At 44.2% G+C, this 24224-nt stretch overlaps 1 protein-coding gene across 8 annotated transcripts in view; it reads left to right on the top strand.

Annotated features, from left to right (window-relative positions):
* The first annotated feature begins 2414 nt into the window (after positions 1-2414).
* The window catches only part of Ogdh (oxoglutarate dehydrogenase), a 64395-nt gene continuing 42585 nt past the window's right edge, over positions 2415-24224 (top strand). For 4 of the 8 annotated variants that reach the window (XM_021177870.3, XM_029484255.2, XM_021177876.3 and 1 more), the window contains exons 1-2: positions 2415-2515; positions 7780-8027. In XM_021177870.3, coding sequence (XP_021033529.1) covers positions 7806-8027 — 222 coding nt within the window. In that variant the 5' untranslated portion in view covers positions 2415-2515; positions 7780-7805. Of the gene's footprint in view, positions 2592-2836; positions 3114-3158; positions 3336-3421; positions 3533-7779; positions 8028-24224 lie in introns of those variants that run through there. The other 4 variants (XM_029484251.2, XM_029484252.2, XM_029484254.2 and 1 more) reach the window with 4 other exon arrangements.

Raw genomic sequence — 24224 nt, 5'->3', positions numbered from 1 at the left:
AAAACTAGCCAGTATATAGCCCCAACTAAATGTTGTTCTTTATAAAAATTGCCTTGGTCATGGTGTCTCTTCACAGCAATGGAAACCCTAAATAAGACACATGATTTCTGTGTAGCTCTGGCTGACCTGGAACTCAATCTACAGATCAGACTGGCCTCGCACTCAGATCCACCTGTCCCTGCCTCTTGAGTACTGAGATTAAAGGCATTGGAAACAATTGCTTGGGCAGGTCAAATTTTAGTAGGATTCTCTTGAGTGGTCGTTTTTTTTTGTTTGTTTGTTTGTTTTAATTAATTAATTTATTTTTTCGAAACAGGGTTTCTCTGCAGTCCTGGCTGTCCTGGAACTCACTCTGTAGACCAGGCTGGCCTGGAACTCAGAAATCTGCCTGCCTCTGCCTTCCAAGTGCTGGGATTAAAGGCGCCACCACGCCCAGCACAAGTGGTCCTTTTTTGACTATTTCTGGGCTGAGGCTATAACACAAAGAAAGCCTTTTGTGTAGGCCTAGTAAAGCAGGATTCCTTAGCCCTCAATATCAGCCAGTATTACAGTGTGGGCTATAAGACCCTTAGCCATAGCGGGCGTGGTGGCACATGCCTTTAATCCCAGCACTTGGGAGGCAGAGGCAGGCAAATTTCTGAGTTCGAGGCCAGCCTGGTCTACAGAGTGAGTTCCAGGACAGCCAGTGCTACTCAGAAAAACTCTGTCTCAAAAAACAAACAAATAAACAAAAAAAGACCCTTAGCCATAAAGACTTGACACATCTCTGTAACTCTTGTATTTATTTTTTAAGATTTATTTTATGTTTATGAGTAGTACACTCTTGCTGTCTTCAGACACACCAGAAGAGGGCATTGGATCCCATTACAGATGGTTGTGAGCCATCATGTGGTTGCTGGGAATTGAACTCAGGACCTCTGGAAATCAGAGCTCTTAACTGCTGAGTCATCTCTCCAGCCCCTCTATAACTCTTTATGCAATCTGGATAGAGGGATTTGAGTACCTAGGCCACATTTAAGCTGCAATAGCAAGTTCTAACTGTGGGCTGAGGAATCTTGGCTTCTTAGCCCTTAGGCTTCTTAGGGCGATATACCCCAGGTCCACGAGAGGACAACTCACGTGTACCATTGCTCATGCTTCTGCTCTTGTACTGTGGCCTATCACTGCCACCAAAGCTTGAAGAGCTTCTGGCATACTTGTGACTACTTGTGACTTCTATTTCAGTAGAGCAAAAGGACTCCCCAGCCAGCTCATCCAGCACTGGTGCCATTTGCCATACATAGCAAGGATAAACTGACAGTCTGTTTTGCTGTCCATCAAAAACTACTCTGCTAAAAAAGAGAAACAAGTGGAGAGTTAAAGGCCATTAGCATGAAGCTGGGCATGGGACTTATAGCTATAGCCCTAGCACCTGGTATATGCAGGTAAAAGAAACAGGAGAGCAAGGCCAGCCTACATTATGAAATTGAATCCAGCCTCAGCTACATGCCATTGTCTCAAACGACAACAACAAAAGACATGAGTATGAAATGAACCACTCTCCTTTTTGAGACCTGATCCAACTGAGTAGCCCAGGCTGCCCACAAGAACTCTATGTAGTCCATCTTGACCTCCAATTGGTCAGTTTTTCTCTGTTCTGAAATTGCAGGTGTGTACTGCAAAATCTGGCTGAATATTTTTGTTTGTTTTTTATTTTGTTTCCCAAGACAGGGTTTCTCTGTGTGGCCCTGAAACTCTCTTTGTAGACCAGGCTGACCTCAAACTCAGAGATGAACCTGCCTCTGCTTCTGAGTGCTCTGATTTAAGGTGTGCACCCTCTCAGCCAGGCTCTGGCTTAACATTTTGACACGGGGAACATTTCATATTAGTGAAGAGTAACAGGTTAACCAGTGGATTTTGTCTGTTTAGAGCAGGCTCTGGAGCCAGGAAGATCCAGGGGGACCCCAGCACAGCTTCCTGTCAGAATACTAGCAGGAACACCCAAGTCACATGACAACCAAGTCACATTAGACCTCGCTAACTAATCTTCATAAAGACTGCTGCAAAACAAGTGTTCAAAATAGTTATTCAAATTATTTTGTGCAGTGATACATTTTACCAACCCAACTATTATTTAGGGCAGCTTGTTTTGGATACAAAGCCGGTGGGCCTCAAAGTCACAGCGCTCCTGCTTCGGTCCGCCAAATGCTTCAATTATCAGACGGCATCCCACGCCCTGAATGTACCAGGTTCTTAACAAGCTTCGGAAGCGTCTCCCGTGTAACTGCTAATGACAGCCGAAAGACAGTGAGCAACAGGCTGGCTTTGGCCAGATGCAAAGTTCTGCATTGGCGCGAAGCCCGAGCGAGCGACTGAAACCCATTTCTGTGACGTCACGCCACGCCCACAGCCTGTCTTGCAGGCCTCTCCTCTGGGGCCGGGCTACGCGTTGACGCCACACGCCGGGGCGGGGCTGAGAGTTTGGAGCCCGGAGTGGTGTCGGCGCCTCACTCGGGTGGAGCTGAACGGGAGACAGGTAACCTTGTGCGGCAGACGGGCTCCGTCCAGGGCTGGGAAGCTCGGCGCTTGACACCCGGAGCTCGCGGCCGAGGGTGAGGCCTATGCGTCCTTGCAGCCGGAGTGCCTGAGTGACGGGCATGAAGCCGGACAGAGCCGGGCTGGCGGAGGGCGGCGATGGTGGGCGGGGGACGAGACCTGACGGACAGGCGTTATAGCCAATGGCGTGGCAGGGTCCGCCAGGCGGGCGGAGATTGGCGGACGCGGACGCGCGCCGGGGGTCGGGGGGCCGAGTGCTATTGGCTCTGGCGGCGGAGCCGCGAAGGTGGCGGGCTAGGGAGTAGGTGGCCCGGCGGCCCCGGAGAGCCCCAAGGTCGCGGCGTGTCACGTGGACCGGTCGCTTCCTCCGGCCCGCGCGCGTTCTTTTGTCCTGCGTGCGCTGACCCCAGCAGGCCGCCGTCCTTGTGTTCGCAGTGCCCGGACACGGCGCTGACCTTGGTGCCTGCGGCAGCCCCACCTGCCGGTATGAGGTAAACCAGGCTGTCGGCCAAGGTGACACTGGTTTCCCTAGAAACACCATCCACGCACCGCTTTCCTCGCGAGAGTGTGTGACAGATGTGAGTTATCCGCAGAGTGACTGGGAAGCCTGCTACTGTGCCCTCGCATGAGTTACCAGATCATGTTTCTTTTGCCCACCGAGCAGTGTGCCAGTCTCTGAAGTGACAGGTTCGGCAAGAATCCTCACGTGGATACCATGTTAAGACAGGAGAGCCGAGAGTAGGGCATTTGAGTATCTACACGGTGAAGGAGCAGGGTGAGGTGTGGAAAAGGGATTAAAGGTAATGAGAAGTGACGGGCTAGGTGTTGTGCGCATGCGTAACTCAACTTCCTGACTGTAAGATCAGAAAATGGCGGCGTTAAGCATCATTGGAGGGTGGAGTTTTAGACCCTTGACGTCAAAAGGTCACTCAAGGAACACCTCTACAGGCCCAAGTGGGGTCAGTGGGGTCAACCTGTGTTCGATGGAGGTCTCTAGGTCCGTAAGTGTTATCTCTATATAGTGAAGCTATTGCGAATGTGCAACTGGGCTTCATGACCCTAAGTAGAAGCGTGTAACTAAAAATAGAAGTAAATTTTTCCCCCAGCTTTTCTGTGGATTTCATTGCCCTTACAGGCCCTACTTGTGTCTGTGTATCCTGTGCTCTGACATTGAGCAGAGGACACCGTTGGAGTTCCCCTGTTTGTCTGATCCTCTAGCCTTGCCCTTGAAGGTGGAACCAGGTAGATTAGTCGGTGGCGTTAGGACGAGTGACACTATAATTGTCTTTTTCTTTTTTTCTATCCTTGTCATTTTGTATCACATATTATGCAGCTTTCTTTTTTTTAATTTAAAAAGTTACTTTTATTTGTGGGTAGGGAGATGTGCACATGTGACAGTGCTTGTGTAGATGTCACAGGGCAACTTGTGAGCGCTGGTTCTCATCTTTCATCCTGTGGGTTCTAGGGGTTGACCACAAGTGATCAGGTTTGGTGACACTGGTCCAATTTGCAGGCCCCTACTTTCTTTTTTGGTATATACACATTTAGTCTTGCTTATCTCTAAGGTAGATTGATCTTCTCATTATTTATGTGCCTTTCAGTTGCTGGTAATTGCCTTTTCTGTGCCGTTTATTTTATTAAATAATAATGGGGCTATTCTTGGAAATATGATTAATATTTCCATGAAATGTGTGTTTTCAACCTGACTTTCAGTGTTGCTATCTTGGAAATGATACTCTTGTAGACCAGCATATACTTTATTCTGTTTTATCTACTTGTCTATTGGGCTTCTCCTGATGATGTGTTAGGATTTATAGTGATGGGTTAAAATTTTAATCTTCCATGTTGCTAATTTTCTTCTAATGTCATTTTTCTTTCTGCTGACTTCCTTTGGGTTACTTTAGCATAATTGTCAGACTGAGGCTCCCAGCTGATTGTGGTTGGAGTATAGGTAGAAATGAAGTTCCTGATTTGTATTTTGACACCACTGAGGATGGGACTCCTTTGCCTGTCACTATTCTTTGGTTTAAGAGCATAGGCTCTGTGACTCTTTTGTCTATTCCTGTTGGCATGTCTTAGAGCTTCTCTACTAATTAATCTGAGACATGTGACATAAGAGGGGGGGTGCTCTGTCTGTGTCTCCAGGTTCCAAAAGTTAAGGTTTAAGTCACTTTACTTCCTCAGTCGAACCTTTCAGAGACAATTGTTTTAAATTTAACATTTAATAAAATATTGACAGATTTTCATGCTTTCTATAAAGGTTTCATAGTTTTCACTCTTTAAGAACATATATTATAAGCCGGGCACTGGTGGCGCACACCTTTAATCCCAGCACTGGGGAGGCAGAGGCAGGCGGATTTCTGAGTTTGAGGCCAGCCTGGTCTACAAAGTGAGTTCCAGGACAGCCAGGGCTACACAGAGAAACCCCGTCTCAAAAAACCAAAAACCAAACCAAACCAAAACAAAACAAAAAGCAAAACAAAAAAAAAAAACAAAAAAAAAAAAAACCATATTTTGTGGTTCTCGTTGAGATGTCATTGAGACTGGTCTGGAGTTCTAAAATGTTCCATACTGCTTGGGTTACAGGTATGCGCCATTGTGCAACACCTCTTTATAGTACCTCTCCACTTCTGCCCTTACCAGTGCCCTGCTTAGACCTCTGCAGTCTTGGGCACCTCTGATGCTATAGAGCCACAGCTACAGAGACACCACAGCAGTGTTCAGACTTAGCTAAGGAAGCTTGCTCAGTGATCTGACTTTGGAAGTGCTCCTGGATGATACCTGCACTTAGATGGGCTAAGTAGGCTGGTCTGCTAAAAAATGGAGACACTCTAGTAAGGGTTTAGATGTTAGAGGGGTCGTCAGACCAAGGTAGTGGATGCTTACTTATCTTGGGCCCTTAAATTTCTCAGATGTCTCTGGCTTCTTATAATTCTTTAGTCATAGAGGCACTTGAAGTTTACAAAGTGCTTTACTGTTTGTATTATAATTTAAAAAAAAAACGAGAGAGCAAAGAGTAATTACTGTTTCTAGTTCAAAGAGAACAAACAAGTCAGGCCTAGTTAGTATGTAATGCTTACATAGCAAGTTGGTGTCATTGATACCTGTGGCACTATCAGTGAAGTGCTTACTGGGCAAGGACCTGGGTGTGGTAGTGCATGTTTGTAATCCTAGGGCTGGGGAGGCAGAAGAGGGTGGATCCTTGGGGCTCCCTGGCCAGCAAGCCTAGCTCATTTGACAAATTGTAGACAAGTGAGCTACACTGTCTCCAAAAAAAGTGTACAGCACTTGAGGAATAACATCAGAGATTGACCGTGGGCATATACACACATGTGCGTCAGTGCATGCACCTATGTGTACACATATTTATATTTAATATGTACCCATTTAATAGACTATAGCTAATATATAAGTATATATGCCACATACATAATATATATGATAACATTTGAATGTTCCTGCCTCAGTCTCCAGAGTAGGATTACAGGTGTTGGTTTTTGTGCAACACCTCTTAAAAATACCTCCTCACATCCACCCCCACTGGCCTGTCTGCTTATTGACACCTGCCTAAGTATTTAACTTAAAAATACGTTTTTCTTGGTTCTGATCTTTCAGGTTTTTTTATTCTCTTGTATATTAGCATCCCCACTGCAGTGGGTTTCTGATGTTTAATCCAAGGTCTTGCCTATGCTAGACAAGCACTGTGCGTTTGAGCTTAGGCTACTATTTCTTTTTTCATCTTTTTCCCCCAATACATCTTCTTTTTAAAAATTTTTTTTCTGTGTGTGTTTATGCCATGTATATGCCTGGTGCCTGTGAAGGTTAGAAGGGGGTGTCAGATTCTCTGGATCTGGAGTGGCCTGGTGGGTGTTGGGAATCAAACCTGATTTTTTTCTGAAGGAGCAGTAGAAGCTCTCTTAATCATTGAGCCAGCTCTCCAGCTCCAATTTTACCTCTTACAGTTAAGACTTGAATCCACTTTGAATTTTGTATGTAAAGGGATCCACATCTTTTTTCTTTTTCTCTTTTATTATTTGTTTTGAGAAAGTCTCATTATGTAGCCCTGTAGACCAAGATAGTTGGAATTCCACTATCCACCTGCTTTTTTCTGCCTCCTCTTGGGAATAAAGGCACTCCCCCATTGATATGGTTTTGTTTTTTGTTTGTTTGTTTGTTTGTTTGTTTGAGACAGGGTTTCTCTGTATAGCCTTGGCTGTCCTGGAACTCTGTAGACCAGGCTGGCCTCGAACTCAGAAATCCACCTGCCTCTGCCTCCCGCGTGCTGGGATTAAAGGTGTGTTATTTCAGTTTTTCAGTTTTTTAAAATTTGTATGTGTTTGTTTTGCCTGCACGTATAAATGTGCACCATGTGCATACCTAATGCTGTGAGGTCAGAAGAGGACTCAAGATCCCCTGGAACTGGAGTTATAGAATGTTGTGAGCCATATCAATACTGGGACTCAAACCACAAATGCTCTTAAATGCTGGAGTCATCCCTCCAGCCTCAATGTATTGTTCTTATGTATTAGGCAAAGCCCTTGGAATTGTGTCTTAAGACCTGCCCACAGTTTTCTTACCACATATGTAAGAGAGAAGGCTGAAGGACAGGCTACATATACTAAGCTAATTGGAATTTAAATCTCAGTGTGAATAACAAGCAAGTATTCTGGTAATTTTTAGGTAAAGTGTTGTGCCATTTGCTGAAGGACAAACTTTATGATGAGTCATTTTAAGGAGGATTTGAAGCTCTCAAGATATTTGTTCTGTTGGGGCCAAGCTTTCTCTGGCATTTTATTTTTATTTCTCAAGGGGTAACTTACCTGAGAATAAGCAAAGTCAAATTCTTCTACTTCCAATACTAAGAGCACAGCGAACACTCAATGGTTTCTGGATATGTTAGAGAATGCCATTTTGCAGTTAACGATAATTCTTAACCAAGCCTTACTGTTTTTCCTGCAGTCGTTTAATATCTTCTATAAATGAAAATGACTTAGGAGTCAGATGGTAAAGCTTGCCACTCTGTGCCTACATCTCTGGGGCTAGTCCAGGCATCTTAGGGGACGTGGGTATGCCAGTTTGACAGTCACGCTCTGTCTTGCTCTTGAGCTTGTAGGCTAGGCTCTGAACAAGTCATTGGCTGTTGTGAACCCTTTTAAGCTAGTGTATTTTTCTTCAACAGCTGGGCAAGTTTTATCTCTTTAACATTCTTTTAAAACTTCTCTCTCTTTTTTTTTTTTTAAACAGGTACTTGTGGAACGCTTCAGGACAAAATGTTTCATTTAAGGACTTGTGCTGCTAAGTTAAGGCCATTGACAGCCTCCCAGACTGTTAAGACATTTTCACAAAACAAACCAGCAGCAATTAGGACGTTTCAACAGATTCGGTGCTATTCTGCACCTGTAGCTGCTGAACCATTTCTTAGTGGGACTAGTTCGAACTATGTGGAGGAAATGTACTGTGCCTGGTTGGAGAATCCCAAAAGTGTACATAAGGTAAGGCTCCCAGAGTGGCCCTCTGCTCTGTATGTGGTCAGGTGCTCACTGACTGCCAGGTAAGTGAGGATATCCAGAGGAGTCAGTGGGCGGGCAGGCAACTAGAGCCCGGCGCCATCCACCATGTCTACTGCGTCACACTCAGTGCGGCCTCAGTGGAAACCACAGTCCTCTTGAGTTATATCCAGCAATGAGCTCAACACTCAAAGCATACAATGAAGCATGTGTAGCCAGCCCTTCAAGGATCTGAGGAAATGCAAGTGTGATCTGGCGACCATGTGAGGAAGCGGAAGTCTGGCCCTCCAGGATCTCCCTGAAGGTTGCTTTAGGATGAAGCTCTCTGAAGAAAGAAAATCTGTGGGAAAGAATGGGACCTGGAGACGCTCTCCATCCTGACTACTCCGAGAGAACGTGTCATGTGCATTTGTGACAGTTTAAATGCACCACATGGACTTTCTAGATAAACAGCTGTTTAGATCCTTGTGTTTCTATTTTTCTCTTGTCTTTGATTTCTCTGTATCATTTACATGGGCACTTTTCTTCTTAGACCCTTTTCTTCGATATTTGCCTGAATCCTTTCTGAGGGTGACTAGTTCAGACTATGTGGAGATGTGCTGTGCTTAATTGGAGGATCCCAAAACTACCACATTGTATCCACCTCCCCTTGGCTAGCCAAGCATTAGTGCCAGAATTGGTTTCTTCTGTTTATGGCCAGTGACTGTTCATGGGTTATGATGGTCATTTCTTCATTTTTGGATATGGAAGCCAGCTTGATGCAGGGGTTGCAGTGTGGTGCGATGGTAAGAGTGTGTAGTCCACAGCTCCCCCTGCTCTAAGTCTTTGGAGAATAGAAGGAAATGACACAGTCACGATGATTGTCTTCATGGAGGCCATGCTCAGCCAAGATGGTTGTCTTCACTGTGGACCAGGCCTATTTGCACTATTGAATCACCCATCTTACCAGAAGGCATCCTTTATCCATTGATCTGTTATTAGGTTCATAGTTTTTGTTTATTTATCTATTTGTTTGCTTGTTTGTTTGTTTTAAATCCAGGACTTTATTTTGCAGGAGCAAGGGCCACACTTTTACCTTCTCACCCTCAAACTTTTAAATTGTTACTGCTCTGAAATTCCTACCAAACCTCTTCATTTTCTCCTTGTGGACTTTGAAGAAAGTGTAACCTCTGAGCCATGTAGTTCAGGCTAACCTGAAATGTGTTAGGTTGTCCAGGTTGTCCTTCAATTCTGAATCCTCTTGCTTTTACTGTTGTACTACTGAGATTGCAGGACATACACTGGCGTGCCTACCTACTAAAGGAGGAGATTTTTGTGGGGTATGATAGCTTTTGTTCTCTAAACAGTTGGATAGTATTCCTTGAAAAGGATTTTGTTTTGTTTTCCCTTCTCCCTGCATGGTTGTGGTTATCAGAGAAAGCAGCATGTGATAATTAGGGTGAGAGAGTATTGAAGAAAGTCTGTCATAACACTAAGAGTGGGGCAAGAATGCTCAGCTACCATCTGCTTGCTCCCCATAGAGACTGTTGGTGGTGGGATTGGTGTCTTGGGGTCAATCAGTATGAGAGTTTCATGGAAACACTTTTGGGAGGGTGAATAGTATACATGTAAGAGATTTTGTTCTTTAATTGAAGATGTGTGCAGGTTGAAGGTCCTTGGAGCAGAGTTTATGCCTGTATCTGTTACTAAGAGTTTGAGTTACTCTTACAGACTCAGGCATTGCTCTGCCCTGCTACCTGTGGAAAGAGGTACAAGAAGCTGATTGAAGGGCAGGCCCCACTAGAGATCTTGGTTGTAGGCTGACAGAACTTTGACCTCTCTTCTGCCTTGTTCACAGCTAAGTAGTCCTCTTCAAATTGTATTACACACACACACACACACACACACATACACACACGTTGCATGTGCCTTTTTTGAGAGAGATGACCCATAATTTAAGTCACATTTTCAGAGATCCCTATGACTATAGAGTGTTATGTCCTATAACCTTAGAATTACTTCATTAAAAAATGCTTTGGGTCTGGGGAGATGACCCAGTTGGTGAAGTGCTTGCTGTACAGCCAGGAGGGCCTAAGTTCATAAGCACACACTGCTCCCAGCACACATATAAAAACTAGGCAGCCAACGTGCACCTAGAATTTATTCCAGAGCTGGTGCAGGAATTAGAGGGTCTTTGTGAGTTTGCCTAGCTAGCTAGCAAAGTTTAACTTGCCTTAAAAAATAAGATAAAGCCGGGCGTGGTGGCACACGCCTTTAGTCCCAGCACTTGGGAGGCAGAGGCAGGCAGATTTCTGAGTTGGAGGCCAGCCTGGTCTACAAAGTGAGTTCCAGGACAGCCAGGGCTATACAGAGAAACCCTGTATCGGAAAACCAAAAAAAAAAACAAAAAAAAAAAAAACCAAAAACACCCTGTCTCAAAAAAACCAAACCAAAACAAAAAAAAGATAAAAAGTGTCAAGGAAGATACCCTATGTCAGCTTCTAGCCTCTGCACATACATGTATGTGTATGAAAACAACATACATGATGCTTGCCTGGCACATAGAATCCCTGCTTTCAGTCCTTAGCACTTTGTAAACTGGGTATGGCGATGGCAAATAGTAATTTCCTTGTGTACTTGGGAAGGAGTGGCAAGAAAACCGGAAATCCAGCGTCATCTTAGCTCCAAGAGAGAGGACAGCACAGGTCATGAGACAGCTGTCTTTAAATAAAGGAACTACAGAGGTGGTTCCCCAGTTGCTCTTGCAGAGGACCTAAGTTGAGTTCTCAGCAGCCACATGGTGCACAACCATCTGTAACTACAGTTCCAGGGGATCTGACACAAAATAAATAAAACAAAACAAAACAAAAGAATGCTTTCATCTCCAGTACCAGAGAGGGTTTAGGGTTGTTTTTGTTTTTGTTTTTTGTGTTTGGTTTGGTTTGGTTTGAGACAAGAGTCTCTGTGTAGCCCTGGCTGTCTTGGAATTCATTGTATAGACCAGGTTGGCCTCGAACTGGGAGATCCATGTACCTTTGTCTCTCAAGTTCTGGGATTACAGACATGAGGCAGCATGCTTGGCCATCTCTATTTAAAACAGTAGCCACAGAAACAACTTTTAAGATGGCTGGGGGTGTCTAGTTTATTAGTTCTGTGTTTGCCCCTCGTATATGTGGCCCTGATTTAGTCCCCAGCATTCCACAGAAAAATGATCATATGTGTGATTGTGAAAATTATGTCTGGTCAAAGTATCGCAGTGGGTCAGAACTCTCTGTCCCTTCTTCCTGTGCTGCTCCACGGAATTGTGTCTTCTTCTAATTGAATCTACCTCTGTACTGGGTCTACTGTCCTTTTGTCCTGAGTTTGGTCCTCTCTGAGACTATCTGTTCTAGGCTATCATAGGTACTTAAGGAATTCTGCTACTGGCCTGTATTAGCATTTAAAGCTCCCTTTAATGTCTTAACATGTTGGGGACACATAGAAGAACGACATCTGTGTTTATGTTTTAAAAACAGAACTAGCGAAGCATGATGACACATGTGTGATCTCAGTAGTCTTAAAACAAGCAGGTAGTTGAGGACTGCTAAGCCCCTGGTCTTGCTTTATTCAGGAGAGACAGGACTCCAGCTCTAGTATTGTATCCAGGTCTTTCCGGTCCTTTTCCTTAGTGCCCCAGCGCTTGTCTTGAAGATGCTGGTGACTGCTCCTGCTTTGCCCTTCCTGCCTGTCCTGCCATGGAGCTTTCCCACAGCTCACGACTGCAACATTCTATGCCTTATACCTCCCCAGTTCACAGTTTCCCTTCTTTCTAATTTCCTTCATTGATACCTCTCCCTCCTTCCCTCCCTCCCTCCCTCCCTCCCTTCCTTCTTTCATTGTTGTTTTTCGAGACAGGGTTTCTCTGTGTAGCCCTGACTATCCTGGCACTCACTCTGTAGACCAGGCTGGCCTCGAACTCAGAAATCCGCCTGCCTCTGCCTCTGGAGTATTGGAACTAAAGGTGTACGCCACGATTCAGTCTCTATGTGTCTTGCTTGTCCACTCCTAAAGTCCATAAGAACCATAGTTCAGGTGGCTGCTGCAGGAGTGAGGGACTCTGCATTCAGAAACTAGGTGGAGAGCCATCACTTTCCTTTGGCCTGTTGCCCTTTCTGGCCTGCCCCTCCTTCCTTGCTCATGAAACAATGATTTTCTGTGAGTGAACTAGACAGCAGGGGAAAGACACAAATCATAGTCCACATGACAAGTCACATTCACCTTTTCACTCCACTGCAGTGACACTGCTTTGACTGCACCTAGAAAAATAGGACCATTTCTGTCCCTAATATACATTTGCCCGTTTCTGTGGTGCCTGAGTGTACTCAAGGCAGGGACCTACAGGTTAGGTCGTCTTGCAGTCAGTATGTTCATTGTCTGTGGTGGTGGAGGGGCTTCCTACTGTGCTCTTTTGAAAGGGAGTGCCTATGCCGAACAGTCTACAGGACGCTACTTTAGTGCTCTTTTACTGGTTATTTCTGGGAAGAATTCAGAAGTTTTGTTTTTTTTTTAAATTAATGAATTTTTTTTTTTTTTTTTTAGTTAGGTCTCATTAAGTAGCCCCAGTTGGTCTGAAACTAGCCATGTAGAGCAGGCTGGCCTCAAACAGAGATCAACCTGCTTCTACCTTCTGAGTGCTGGGATTAAAAGTACAACTGCACCTGGTAGAAAACATTTTAGGAATGCCCTTTGGCACATAAAAGGCATTTTCTGGGGTGTTTTCTGTTTGTTTTGTTTTTGGTGTGCATATGTGTGCACACATGTATGTGTGGGTCAGAGGTCAATGTTGGGGTCTTTTTTGCTGCCCACCTTATGTTTTGAGACAGGGTTTCAAACTAAATTCAAACAGAATTTACTGATTGTGGACTAGCTGACTAGTGAGCTCTGATTGTCTGCTGCCTGTCTCAACCCCACTCCCTCCCAGTGTGGGATTAGAGGCATGTGCTACCACACCCAGCTTTTTTTTTTTTTTTTTAAGATTTCTTTATTATTATAAATAAATATACTGTAGCTGTTTTCAAATGTACCAGAGAGAGCGTCAGATCTCATTACAGGTGGTTGTGAGCCACCATGTGGTTACTGGGATTTGAACTCAGGACCTTCTGAAGAGCAGTCAGTGCTCTTGCCTGCTGAGCCATCTCTCCAGCCCTGCACCCAGCTTTTACATGAGTGCTAGAGGTCTGAACTCAGGACCTTGTGTTTGCGTGGCAGGCATTTGATCTTCTAAGCCATCTCCCTGACCCCTAAAGATTTTTTATTTTATTTGTGATTTGTTTTTATTTACAGGGTACTAGGAATGTAGTATGCACTCTAGAATGCATTCCACCATTCTTCCCTTTTACTTTGTGGTATTAAGGATTTAACCTGGTACCTTATGTCTCTAGACAAGTACTGTCCCACTGAGCTCTATCCCTAGCCCCCAGTCCCAGGTCATTTTTAAGTATATTATTCATGTGTCTGTATATGTGTACAAATGCATATGAGTACACATATGGAAGTCAGAGGTCAACCTCAGGTCTTACTCCTCAGGAGCCATTTACTCTCCTGGAGGTCATCAAGTAGGTTGAGCTGGATGGCCAGTGAGTGCCAGGCATCCCGCCTCTGAAGTCTCTGATGCTAGAGATAGGTGGATGTTACTGTGCTGTTTTGTTTCATGTTGTTTCGTTTGCTGTTTTGTATAGGACATAGGGATCAAATTCAGGTCCTCATGCAAGCTTGTAGTTGATTTTGAATGATTATGAAAATAACATATACTTAGAGTCTGTAGTCAACTTAAATAGGATTTCAACAATCAGGACTTGAAAGCTACCTCTCAATGATCTTCAACAACTTCTACCAAGAGTGATTTCAATAATTGCAGCTTTTTGTGTTAAACTAACTACACCAGCCCAGACTTGTGCATAATATTTGTACTTCTAATGGGTATGCATTTATGGTTAACTAGGGATGCCCATTAACTAACTCCTGAAGGCAGCAGGAGTTGTAAAGCAGCCTCTTCAGCTGTCTCGTGTGTCAGTTTGCAGATCATGGCCACTTTGCTGGTGTGAGAACTATGTTGATTGGTGACTGTTAACTAGCAGTGTATGTGAGTTGGCTCAGCAGAGAGAAGGAGAACCCTTGAACTTCTGAAGGGAAGTGCAGATTGTTCTGAGCTGTGAGAGATGAGGAAGGGTAGGATTGGAGGTGGGACTTAGCAAGGGCTTCTAACCTCAGCAAGTGGCAGGTTGAGAGGAAAGGCCCTCAGACAGAATAATACTTAGGTTCTAAAGGAATCTAAAAGAAGTTTCACAGTTAAGTCAAAAGGTGTTTGCTTATTTTGTATTTTGTTAGGTGTCATGAGTGTGTGAACCCTCTTCAGTAGAGAGTGAGACTGGCCAGTGAGGCCTTGAGAACTAATTCAGGCCAAGTGGCAACGGAGAAGCTACTCTGATGATTACTACATCTTTCAGGACACACTTTGTTGTTTCTGTCGTCCCCTTGTACTATAGTTTAAAGCAAAAATAAAAACAAAAAATCAAAATAGAAAGGGAGAAACCAAAACAGATTTTAAGGGAAAGGACAGCGCCAAGAAAGAATTGAGTTGCTATGGGCAGCTTAACCTGGAGCAGCCAGAATGTTCTCCTGGTGGGAAAGTCAAAGAACTGGCTTTGGCAGTCCAAGAAGCAGCTCAGTTTCTCTACATGGCATGAGGACTAGGAAAGGTTTCCTGAGGGGCCAATGCCAGTGTTTAGAAAGGAGAAGATAGCATATTGTAGAGCCAGCCTGTTCATTCTTGAGACTTCCTGTACCTTGGCTTCCTCCCCAATTCGAGGCTTCCCTGACTTTTGTTTAACTCAGTGTTTAGACTGTGAGTAGGTGGTGACTTGAAGACTTCAGCATTCTACAAGAACCCTTGGAGTAGCAACTTTACCCAGCTACACTAGGGCCCCCCTTAAAAGGCCCAGTCACTACTGTGAAGGTAGGTCCTAGCCAAATCAGCACAGATGACCACAGATAATCACTTTCCAATGGCCTCATGAGTTGTGTCATGTGCAGATCTGGGCCCATTCCTACAGAATGTCCTCAGTCTGCTTAAGAGAAGAGTATGATATGCTGCCTATAATACTTCCCTGTGGGAAAGCCTGGTTTCCAAGACCATTGGTATAACAAACTGTTCCCAAACTGCACCTTTAAAAGATATATTTATTTTATGCATTTGAGTGCTCTGTTTTCATGCACACCAGAAGAGGGAATCAGATTCCATTACAGACAGTTGTGAGCTACCATGTGGTTGCTGGGAATTGAACTCAGGACCTCAGGAAGAGCAACCAGTGCTCTTAAGTGCTGAGCCATCTCTTCGGTCCCCTCCACCAACTGCATCTTGAGTGGTATCAATGTATTGTATTTCTTGACTGAAGCAGCTGAAGGCTCCTAGTCTCTCATAGTAGTCACATGTAGCCAGACATGTCCAGGTAGTTATAGCTGAGGGATATGGTGGTAGTTGCTGTCCTGCTCCTCAGCTGCTGCACAGGGAAGTTCCAGTGATAAGGAGTGGCTGCAAACTCCCTGAGATCTGGGCTCAGGTCTCATACTGCAGCTCATTACATTGGTTAGAGCACATTGAGAGACAGACTGTACTCCTGAGAGATGGAGAGGCAGGGAATGTGTATGGATGGAAGATCGTGTAGGACTGACAGGCTAGCCCCCAACCTGCTTCAATGTGATCTGATAATTTAGCCACTTATAGTTTAGTACAGCATGCCTTCTATGAACCCTATATAGGTCAGAGCTAAGGCAGCTTTACTTTGTTATTCTTAGGTATCCATAACAATTTAGTTCATGTACCCAAACAGAAAGTTTGGAAACTTCTGTCACGCATACTATGCCATAAAAACATTATTGTAATGGCGCTTCAATTGTGTTCAATTGGTGTTTTTACTGACGTCTAATCATGATTACTCTATAGTTTTTTTTTTTTTTTTTTTTGGTTTTTCGAGACAGGGTTTCTCTGTGTACCCCTGGCTGTCCTGGAACTCACTTTGTAGACCAGGCTGGCCTCGAACTCGGAAATCCGCCTGCCTCTGCCTCCCGAGTGCTGGGATTAAAGGTGTGCGCCACCACGCCCGGCTTACTCTATAGTTTTTTTGTTAGTTTGGTTTTTTATTTTATTTGCCTGCTGTGTAACAATACCTCAGCTTCAAAAGGAGTAGGATTACAGGCATGCTTCCATCAGGTCTCTGGTTTTCACTGGCTTATTGCAATGGGTACCAGTAAGAATGGATCACAGCATACCGTGAGGTTTCCCTCATAAATGGGGTGGTGATGGGCAGTGGTCCTATCCTGACTGGGAAAGGGGCTTCCTGCCTAGGGATTGACTGAGTGGATAGAAGTGTCCCAGGTTCTGCTCTTCCTCTTGAATTCTTTCAAACATTTGTAGTTTGCCTTCTCTGGCTACTCTTGCATTGGTCTGAGACCTGTTCATATAAGGTAGTCACATAGTCACACTGAAAATCATTCCCAGGACATTTTCTGGAAGAACTCAAGAGCCTACAAGTCAGAATAGATTCATAGGTTGGAGGGGGAGGGTGGAAAGCATGAAGCCAACCTTGTCCGCTGTGGCTAGGACATCAGGGCTTGCCCCTCAGAGTAGCACTAGCCATCCTGTAGGTAGGTGACATTCAGTGGACACTGGGTCATTTAAGGAGCATCTACCTGTCTGCCTTTTCATTGGGTCAGAAGGCCAGAAGGAAGCTTTCTTCTGGCTCTCAGTCATTTCCCTGTAGCTTACATTGATAACAGTAAGTGTAATTAGCACTTGAACTTAATAACTGAAGGGTGTATTTGATAGTGCTGGGCTTTATCAAAAATTTATCATTGGTAAGTAGGCCTTTGAGCCTGTTCCACCCATATTCCTAGATTATTGTCACATGTTCTTGGTTAGTTGTTGGCTGGCACCAGTACAGGACTACTAAGTGCTTTTGGTTTTCTATAAATAAGGTAGGAGCTCACATTTCATTTTATTTCAACCATAGTATTAAAATTATTTGCATTTGAAATCTGTCCTAAGTTATCCTGGCAGAAAGGTTATGACCCTAAGCCCACTTAGGGTCGGCAGGAAGATACAAGCCCCTCTTCTGCAGGCTCCCTCCTGTTAGCATTGGGTGGCAAAGGTTATCCAGTGTTCAGTGCTGGCTTCCCACAAGGTAGATAACCATGTGCCCCTAAGTATGGTGTCTCGAGACCTGCTTTCAGCATAGCCTCCTGGTCTGGTTCTTCCAACACCATCTTCCCTTCCCGGTATATCTAGTCAGTGTTCTTCAGCATGGGATCTGTCGCTCTACCTTCAGCTTCCGTAGGTCCCACCTGTTCTACAAGCCTTGGGGCCTGAGTTGGCCTTTAAATGGGTGCCATCTCACCTTAGCATTGTATGCTCTGTGCATTCTGTGAATTCACAGTTACCTTTCTTGTCTCTCGTGAGAGTAAGGAGCTCATTTAGTTTGTCTTCTTGTCCCAAAACCTTAGAGCATGATGTAGATAGTTGGCCTTTAATGTGTGTTTCTTGAATTGAACCAGAAACAGATTTTTAAAAATTGTTTTTACATTTATTTTGAGAGTGGGGGGTAGGTGCCATGGTATGATGTGGAAGTCAGAGGACAGCTCTTGGGAGTTGGTTCTTTGCTTCCACTGTGGGTTCCAGGGGTCAAACTCAGGTTGCCAGGCCTGGCAGCAAGTGCTCTTAACCACAAAACCATACCATTAGCCCCAGAAATGGATTTTTAAAAACCCATGTTTTTGCTAGGCATGGTGATATACACCTTTAATAACAATGTTTGGGAGACAGAGGCAGGCAGATCTCTGAGTTCAAGGCCAGCCTGGGATATAGAGGGAGACCTTATCTCAAAACAACCCCCCCCCAATGCTATACAACTCTTTTAAATGAAAAAAAAAATGTGTATTTTGAACTACTGTAATAGATCAGTTAGTGGAGCAAAGACATGATTTAATCCCCTAACATCCATGTAAAAAAGAGGCTCAGTGGTCAGTGTACACCTGTAGTCTCATCACACCTAGAGGGGAGGTGGAGACAATAGGATCTCTAGGACTTTTTTTTTTTTTTTTCAGTTTTTCTTACTTTATTAAACCATACTGATATTCTTTCAAGGACAAACATACAACCGAGGATGCTACAGCGAGAGAATCTTACTTTTATGAAAGAGACATCACAAAGTGCTCTCTTCAGTGATGCTTCTTATCATTATTCCAGGAATCCAGAAATATTCAGCCACTAAAGCTACCACAAACGCAGCAAATCCCCATTTGAATCCTTTTAATATTACGCTCGTGAAGGTGATGTTGCCTGCAAAGCCACCTATGTGTCTCCAGGCCTCATTGTGAGCCTATGGATCCCTTAGCCCTCGGGCAGCAAGCTTCTTTTTTTTGTTTTGTTTTTTTTTTTTTTGTTTGTTTGTTTGGTTTTTTTTGGTTTTGTTTTTCGAGACAGGGTTTCTCTGTGTAGCCCTGGCTGTCCTGGAACTCACTTTGTAGACCAGGCTGGCCTCGAACTCAGAAATCCGCCTGCCTCTGCCTCCCGGGTGCTGGGATTAAAGGCGTGCGCCACCACGCCCGGCAGCAAGCTTCTTCTTATGGCGTCCCTTCAATTTTCCACTCTTTGTAATCTGCAAGTTCCATTTTACCATGGCCATGTCCGTGTTCATGTCTGTGTCTAGCAGCCATGTCTGACAGCAATCTGACCTTCCCGGGATACTCTCCGGGACTTTCTAACCAGCCAGCCTAGCTGCACTAGTGAGTCAGAGTACAGTTAGAGATCCTGTGTGAAAAAGTTGTTGTAAAGAGCATGTGTGGAAGACGATACCCCTGACTCCCATCTCCACATGCACACACATGACCTATATTTGCATATACATGATCATGTATGCATACATGTACCATACACAAGAAAAAGAAAACAGCTATGTATACTTTCTGAGAATTGCAGAGACTGATGCCCTGAGATAGGCGCCTCCTCTACCTGTGGCCCCTGTCTTGTCCAGAACTAATTTTCCTGACAGCTTCCTATCCCTTGTGTCATTTGTAACCTTGTCCACCTACCATGTGACATTTTAACTTTTTTCTTTCTATAAACACCTTCATCTTTCATGAGATTTGAGTGCTTCGAACTTTGTACGGTTTAGTGCTAATCTAGGTAAGGAGACAGATGTTTTCCTCATTTTATTAATTGCAAAACATGCCAAGTAAGAGATTCAAGAGGCAGATGACCTTAGAACTGGGTGTGGTGGACCTGGGGACAAGAGCACAGGTCAGCATTACTCAGAAGTCTCCACCCCCACCCTTCATCCTTCTGGAGCCAGAGGGCAACTTCATCTCTATCTCAACAAGAAACCACTCCTGCTGGAGGAAGTGTTGGCTTCTGTGCTGTTGAAATCACATTCCCAGGGAAGCAGCTGCTGCTTTCCTTTAACTTCTGCCTGGTGCACGGAGACACTTCTGAAAGTAGACATTGCTGCCCCTTTTAATGTTGACCATGGGCTTTGTTCAGGTGCTAGCAGAGGTAGTGAAGGAGGGAATAACTGGTTCAGAGAAACAGAACTGAAGTGGGTGGCTCATTCAGGCTTTTTCCTCACTCACCAGAAGATTGGAGTTGGGCAGGTTCTTGTTGATGTTGCCACTGTTGCTGCTTTTCTGTGGGTGGCCTTCTATCCTCCAGTTCACACTGAGCAGGGATTTCGGGTAGTGGGGTTGATATTTTTCTTCTGAAGGTTTTTGAACATTTACAAAGGTTTCCTCTTGTGCTGGCCAGACACTAATATCTCAGTGGCAGCATGGGACAAACTAATGATAAATACATAGAATCTGGTTGAGATAGATATAGGAGAAGACCAGCAGAAAACCTTTTTCAAAATAGGCATAAATGCAGGTGTTGACAGTACACCTGTGTGAGGTGAATGACTGAGCATTTCAGGATAATGGAGAGATGCTCAGAGAGGGTCTAGAAGTAGGTGGTCAGTAAGGTCTCCAAAGACTACAAAGAACCCCAAGCCCAGAACTGAGGTATTAACTGACATGGATGTTGGCAACAGGGTGGAAGAGATGAAGGTAGGGCTGGAGAAATGGGAATCATGTCTAAGATGCAGGGTTGCAGGGGCAAGAGAGAAGTGGGAACTTGTGTAAGGCTGCTGGGAAGAAAGTGTGGTCAGCAGGAAGGGATGCTTTTGGCCTTGAACAGGTGCGTGTGTGTTTGGCTATATGTGGCCATTCATGTGGGCCAAATAATGACCTTCCCTTTCTGGTTAAACCATCTAACTTGGTTAAATTTACTCAGTGTATGTAGTATGAGTTTTGCCAAGTAGGTGTAGTCAGCTTGCTGTATACTGAAGCCTTTGGTGATTGCCCACATCAGAAAACCTATTAGTGTGACACCAGTCATGGTGCAAAGGGGATCTTTTTTTGGTTTTTCGAGAGAGGGTTTCTCTGTGTAGCCCTGGCTGTTCTGGAACTCACTCTGTAGACCAGGCTGGCCTCGAACTCAGAAATCCGCCTGCCTCTGCCTCCCAAGTGCTGGGTTTAAAGGTGTGCGCCACCACCGCCCAGCACAAAGGGGATATTTAGGAGCAATCCCAATCCAGTATGGGAGCCACTCTTGTTTGTGCCCGTTTGACTGAGAAAAGAGAGCCAGCAGAACTGCTCTCCCTTCTTTTTTCCTCGATGGAAACTCAAGAGAACTGGTATGAACTTGGTTGTTGGTTTATTTCCCTGACTGGCTCTGTACAAGCAGAATTTCTGTCTATTGTCTTATTGAAAATCACTGGAGTTTTACTAAGCGCAAAAGGTTACAGGGAGCTGGGTGTGATGCCACCGTCACCGCTTTTTACATGTGTGCTTGGAATCTAAGCTCAGGTCTCCATGCTTATGTAGCCAGCACTGAGGCCTGACCTTAGCTTCCCTACCTTATTTTTTGAGACAGGGTCTATTTGACTAAACTGGCTGGCTAGCAGGCCTCAGGGCTGATCTTTACCTCCCCAGCGTACACATTACAGGTGCATACCATCTTACAGGGCTCTTTTATGTGAGGTTCAAACTCAGGTCCTCATGCTTGTGTGTCAGTCAGTGTTGAGCCCATCTTCCTGTCTTAGTCTTCTGAGTAGCCTGCGAAACCAGGCGTGCTGGCACACCATTACAATTCCAGTACTCGAAAGGAATGGAGGCAAGAGGATAAGAAGTGCAAAGTCATCTTCAGCTGTGTAGCAAGTTTAAGACCAGCCTGGGACATATGAGACCTTGTCAGAAAATAAAGGAAGAAAGCATGCTTGGGATTTAGTGTAATGGTAGAGAGTCCACTTAGTATGTGAGAGGCCCTGGGCTTACGCCTCAGCCCTGCGGGGTGCTAGGAAGGTAAAAAGGTGGTTTGCGTTATACTGCTCTTCATGGGCTACTTGCCATCAAGTCAGGGTTGGACTAAGTAAGCCAGTTTCTGTGGCTTGTTAGGAGTGATAGAGCCTTCCTGAGGTTCTGTTGTTGTTAGTTAGTTCATGCAGTGCTGAGATGGGGTAGGGTTAGATTATCTCCTGCCCAGTTTGCGTTGGAGAGGCTTTACTGTAGGCCTTGGTTAGGCCAGGCAGAGCTGTCTAATGATTTCTTAAAATGTGTATTTTGAAGATGGGCCACTAAACCATGTGGTCCATGGTCATCTCTTCTTCTAGAACGAGAATAGACACTCCCCTATGCTGTCATTGATCACCTCTGCTTCTAGCACAAGGATGGACAGTTGAGGTTCCCTGGTCGTCTCTGCTTCTAGAACAAGCGCCTATAGCCAAGGTATGCAGTCTTTATTAATGTCTGCTTCCAGAAGAAGGATGGACAGCCAAAGGATGCTGTCATTGGTCATTTTGCTTCCAAGACGTAGGGGTCTCTGTTGGACCTGCTGGAAAGGTTCCATGAAGTCAGAAGCCCATGGGGATGTCCATCCAGTCCCATGTATAGCCATCTCTTGGTACCTTATGTAGAGCCTGATGGGGTGAGTGGTATGCTAACAGTCCTCTATTCCATTCCCCACCGCCACCTCAATAGAAAGACTGTTCTTTCTCACAGAGAAAGAACCAGAGTGAATTTTGGTAGAAGCCAAATTGATAGAGGAAGGTTGAGCTTTTGTTTTTGAGAAATTGACATCTTGAAATTGGAAACACTTGATAAAATCTTTTGAGAAGAAAGTTGTAACTCTTTCAATGTCAGACAATCAGTTATGTCTGAGTGTTTCTATAGTAGATTTCATGGTAGGTATCTGAAGATACCATCAGACCTCTCTTCTCCAGTCACTTCCCATTAATTAACCAGAAAGGCTATAATTGTTATCAAAAATTTTATTGGAGCTGGGCAGTGGTGGTTCATGCCTTTAATCCCAGCACTTGGGAGGCAGAGGCAGGCAGATTTCTGAGTTCGAGGCCAGCCTGGTCTACAGAGTGAGTTCCAGGACAGCCAGGGCTACACAGAGAAATCCTGTCTCAGAAAACAAAATAAAACAAAACAAACAAACAAACAAAATTTATTATTAGAGTATAGCTTATGTAGTATAAATGTCATTTTAAAGTGCACAGTGTTTTTACCATATTCATAAGGCTATGTAGTCATATTCCCAGTGGGGTTTTTTTGCTTGTTAGATTTTGAGAGAATGTTTTACTGTGGAGCTTTCGCTTACCTAAAACTCACGTTGTACACTAGGGTGGCTTCTAACTCACAGAGATCACCTTGCCTCTGCCTCCAAAGTGTAAGAATTAAAGGTGTACACCACCTGCCTGGCCCAAGTGGTTGTGGTTTTTTGGTTTTGTTTTGTTTTGTTTTAATTGTTTTCTTTTCTTTTTTAAGATTTATTTTTATGTTCATTGGTGTTTGTGTGCATGTACACCTGTGAGGATGCCAGATCCCCTGGAACTGGAGTTACAGACAGTTGTAAGCTGCCATGTGGGTGCTGAGAACAACCCAGGTTCTCTGGAAGAGCAGTCAGCGACTTAACTGCTAAGCTGTCTCTCCAGCCCCCTTAAAAACTGTTTTAATGAATACCAAAGGAATATGTTTTTACTGTAGCATTTCAGAAAACTCTTCATAAGTATTTTAGAATGAGAGACTATCCTGCTCTGTAAGAATTAGACAGGCTTTTGTGTAGTTGCAGAGAGCCTTCTGGTTTATATATCAAGAACTGATAGGTATATTCATAAATCAGATATGTTGGTACCTGGATAGCAACCTGGATAGATTTTGAAAGATCTAAGTCTACAAAAACCAGATGACCAAATGGGGTGAGGGTGGGGGTGGGCAAGAGGATCACTGGCAGATCATTTGCCTAGTATGTTTAGGGTCTGGGGTTTCATTCCTAGCATGATAAAACAATTACTTTATTAAGTTAACTTTACCAATTGCCCCAGGCACAGGCAGAATCCTTTTGATAGACAGGCATGGCCACTCCCTGAGAACACATCTGTCGAGGGGAGGATCTTTGCAGAGACTGCAGGAAGGGGAACACAGAAGTCTTAATTCACCTCTCTTAAATGTCAAGACAATCTAGTCAGTTACTGATGGGAAAGTTTAGATATAGAGTACTCTTATTGCAGAGAACGCAGTGTTTCATCTCCCAGAACTGTGTTGTGGTAGTAACCCCAGCACTGGGAAGACCAAAGCAAAGGGATCTTGAATTCAAAGCCAAATAGTGACTCCCATAGTCAGATCATGCCCTCGAATTCACCATCCCCCTCAAAACACTTTCTTTTAACAATTTTTTTCCTGCATGGAAATAAGTCTTCATCTCTGTCTCTAAACTTACAAGGGGCCAATGAGGTGACTCCGCAGTTAGAGCACTAAGAGGACTTAGTTTGGTTCCCAACGTCAACATTGGGCAACTAATAAACTACCTGGCACTGCATTTCTAGGGCATCCAATACCTTTTCCTGGCTTCCTCAGGAACACACATGGTGTACATACAGATAAGCAAGCATGCACATATGTACAGAAATAAAAATAAGTAAAAATTTAAATATATATAAAATATGTATTAGATACAATATATAAAATATATGTAAATTTCTATATCTAAATATTTTAAAGTTTGTATCTTTTGTGAGGTGGGTTAAGTAATAATATATAATTTACAATACAAAATGCAGATTAGATTATTGAAATCTA

This window comes from Mus caroli, unplaced genomic scaffold, assembly GCF_978045245.1.
Source record: "Mus caroli unplaced genomic scaffold, Mus_caroli_1 scaffold_13, whole genome shotgun sequence".
In the NCBI taxonomy this organism is placed as follows: Eukaryota; Metazoa; Chordata; class Mammalia; order Rodentia; family Muridae; genus Mus; species Mus caroli.
Note: the sequence above shows the minus strand (reverse complement) of the source record. Positions and strands in the feature narration are given on the sequence as shown.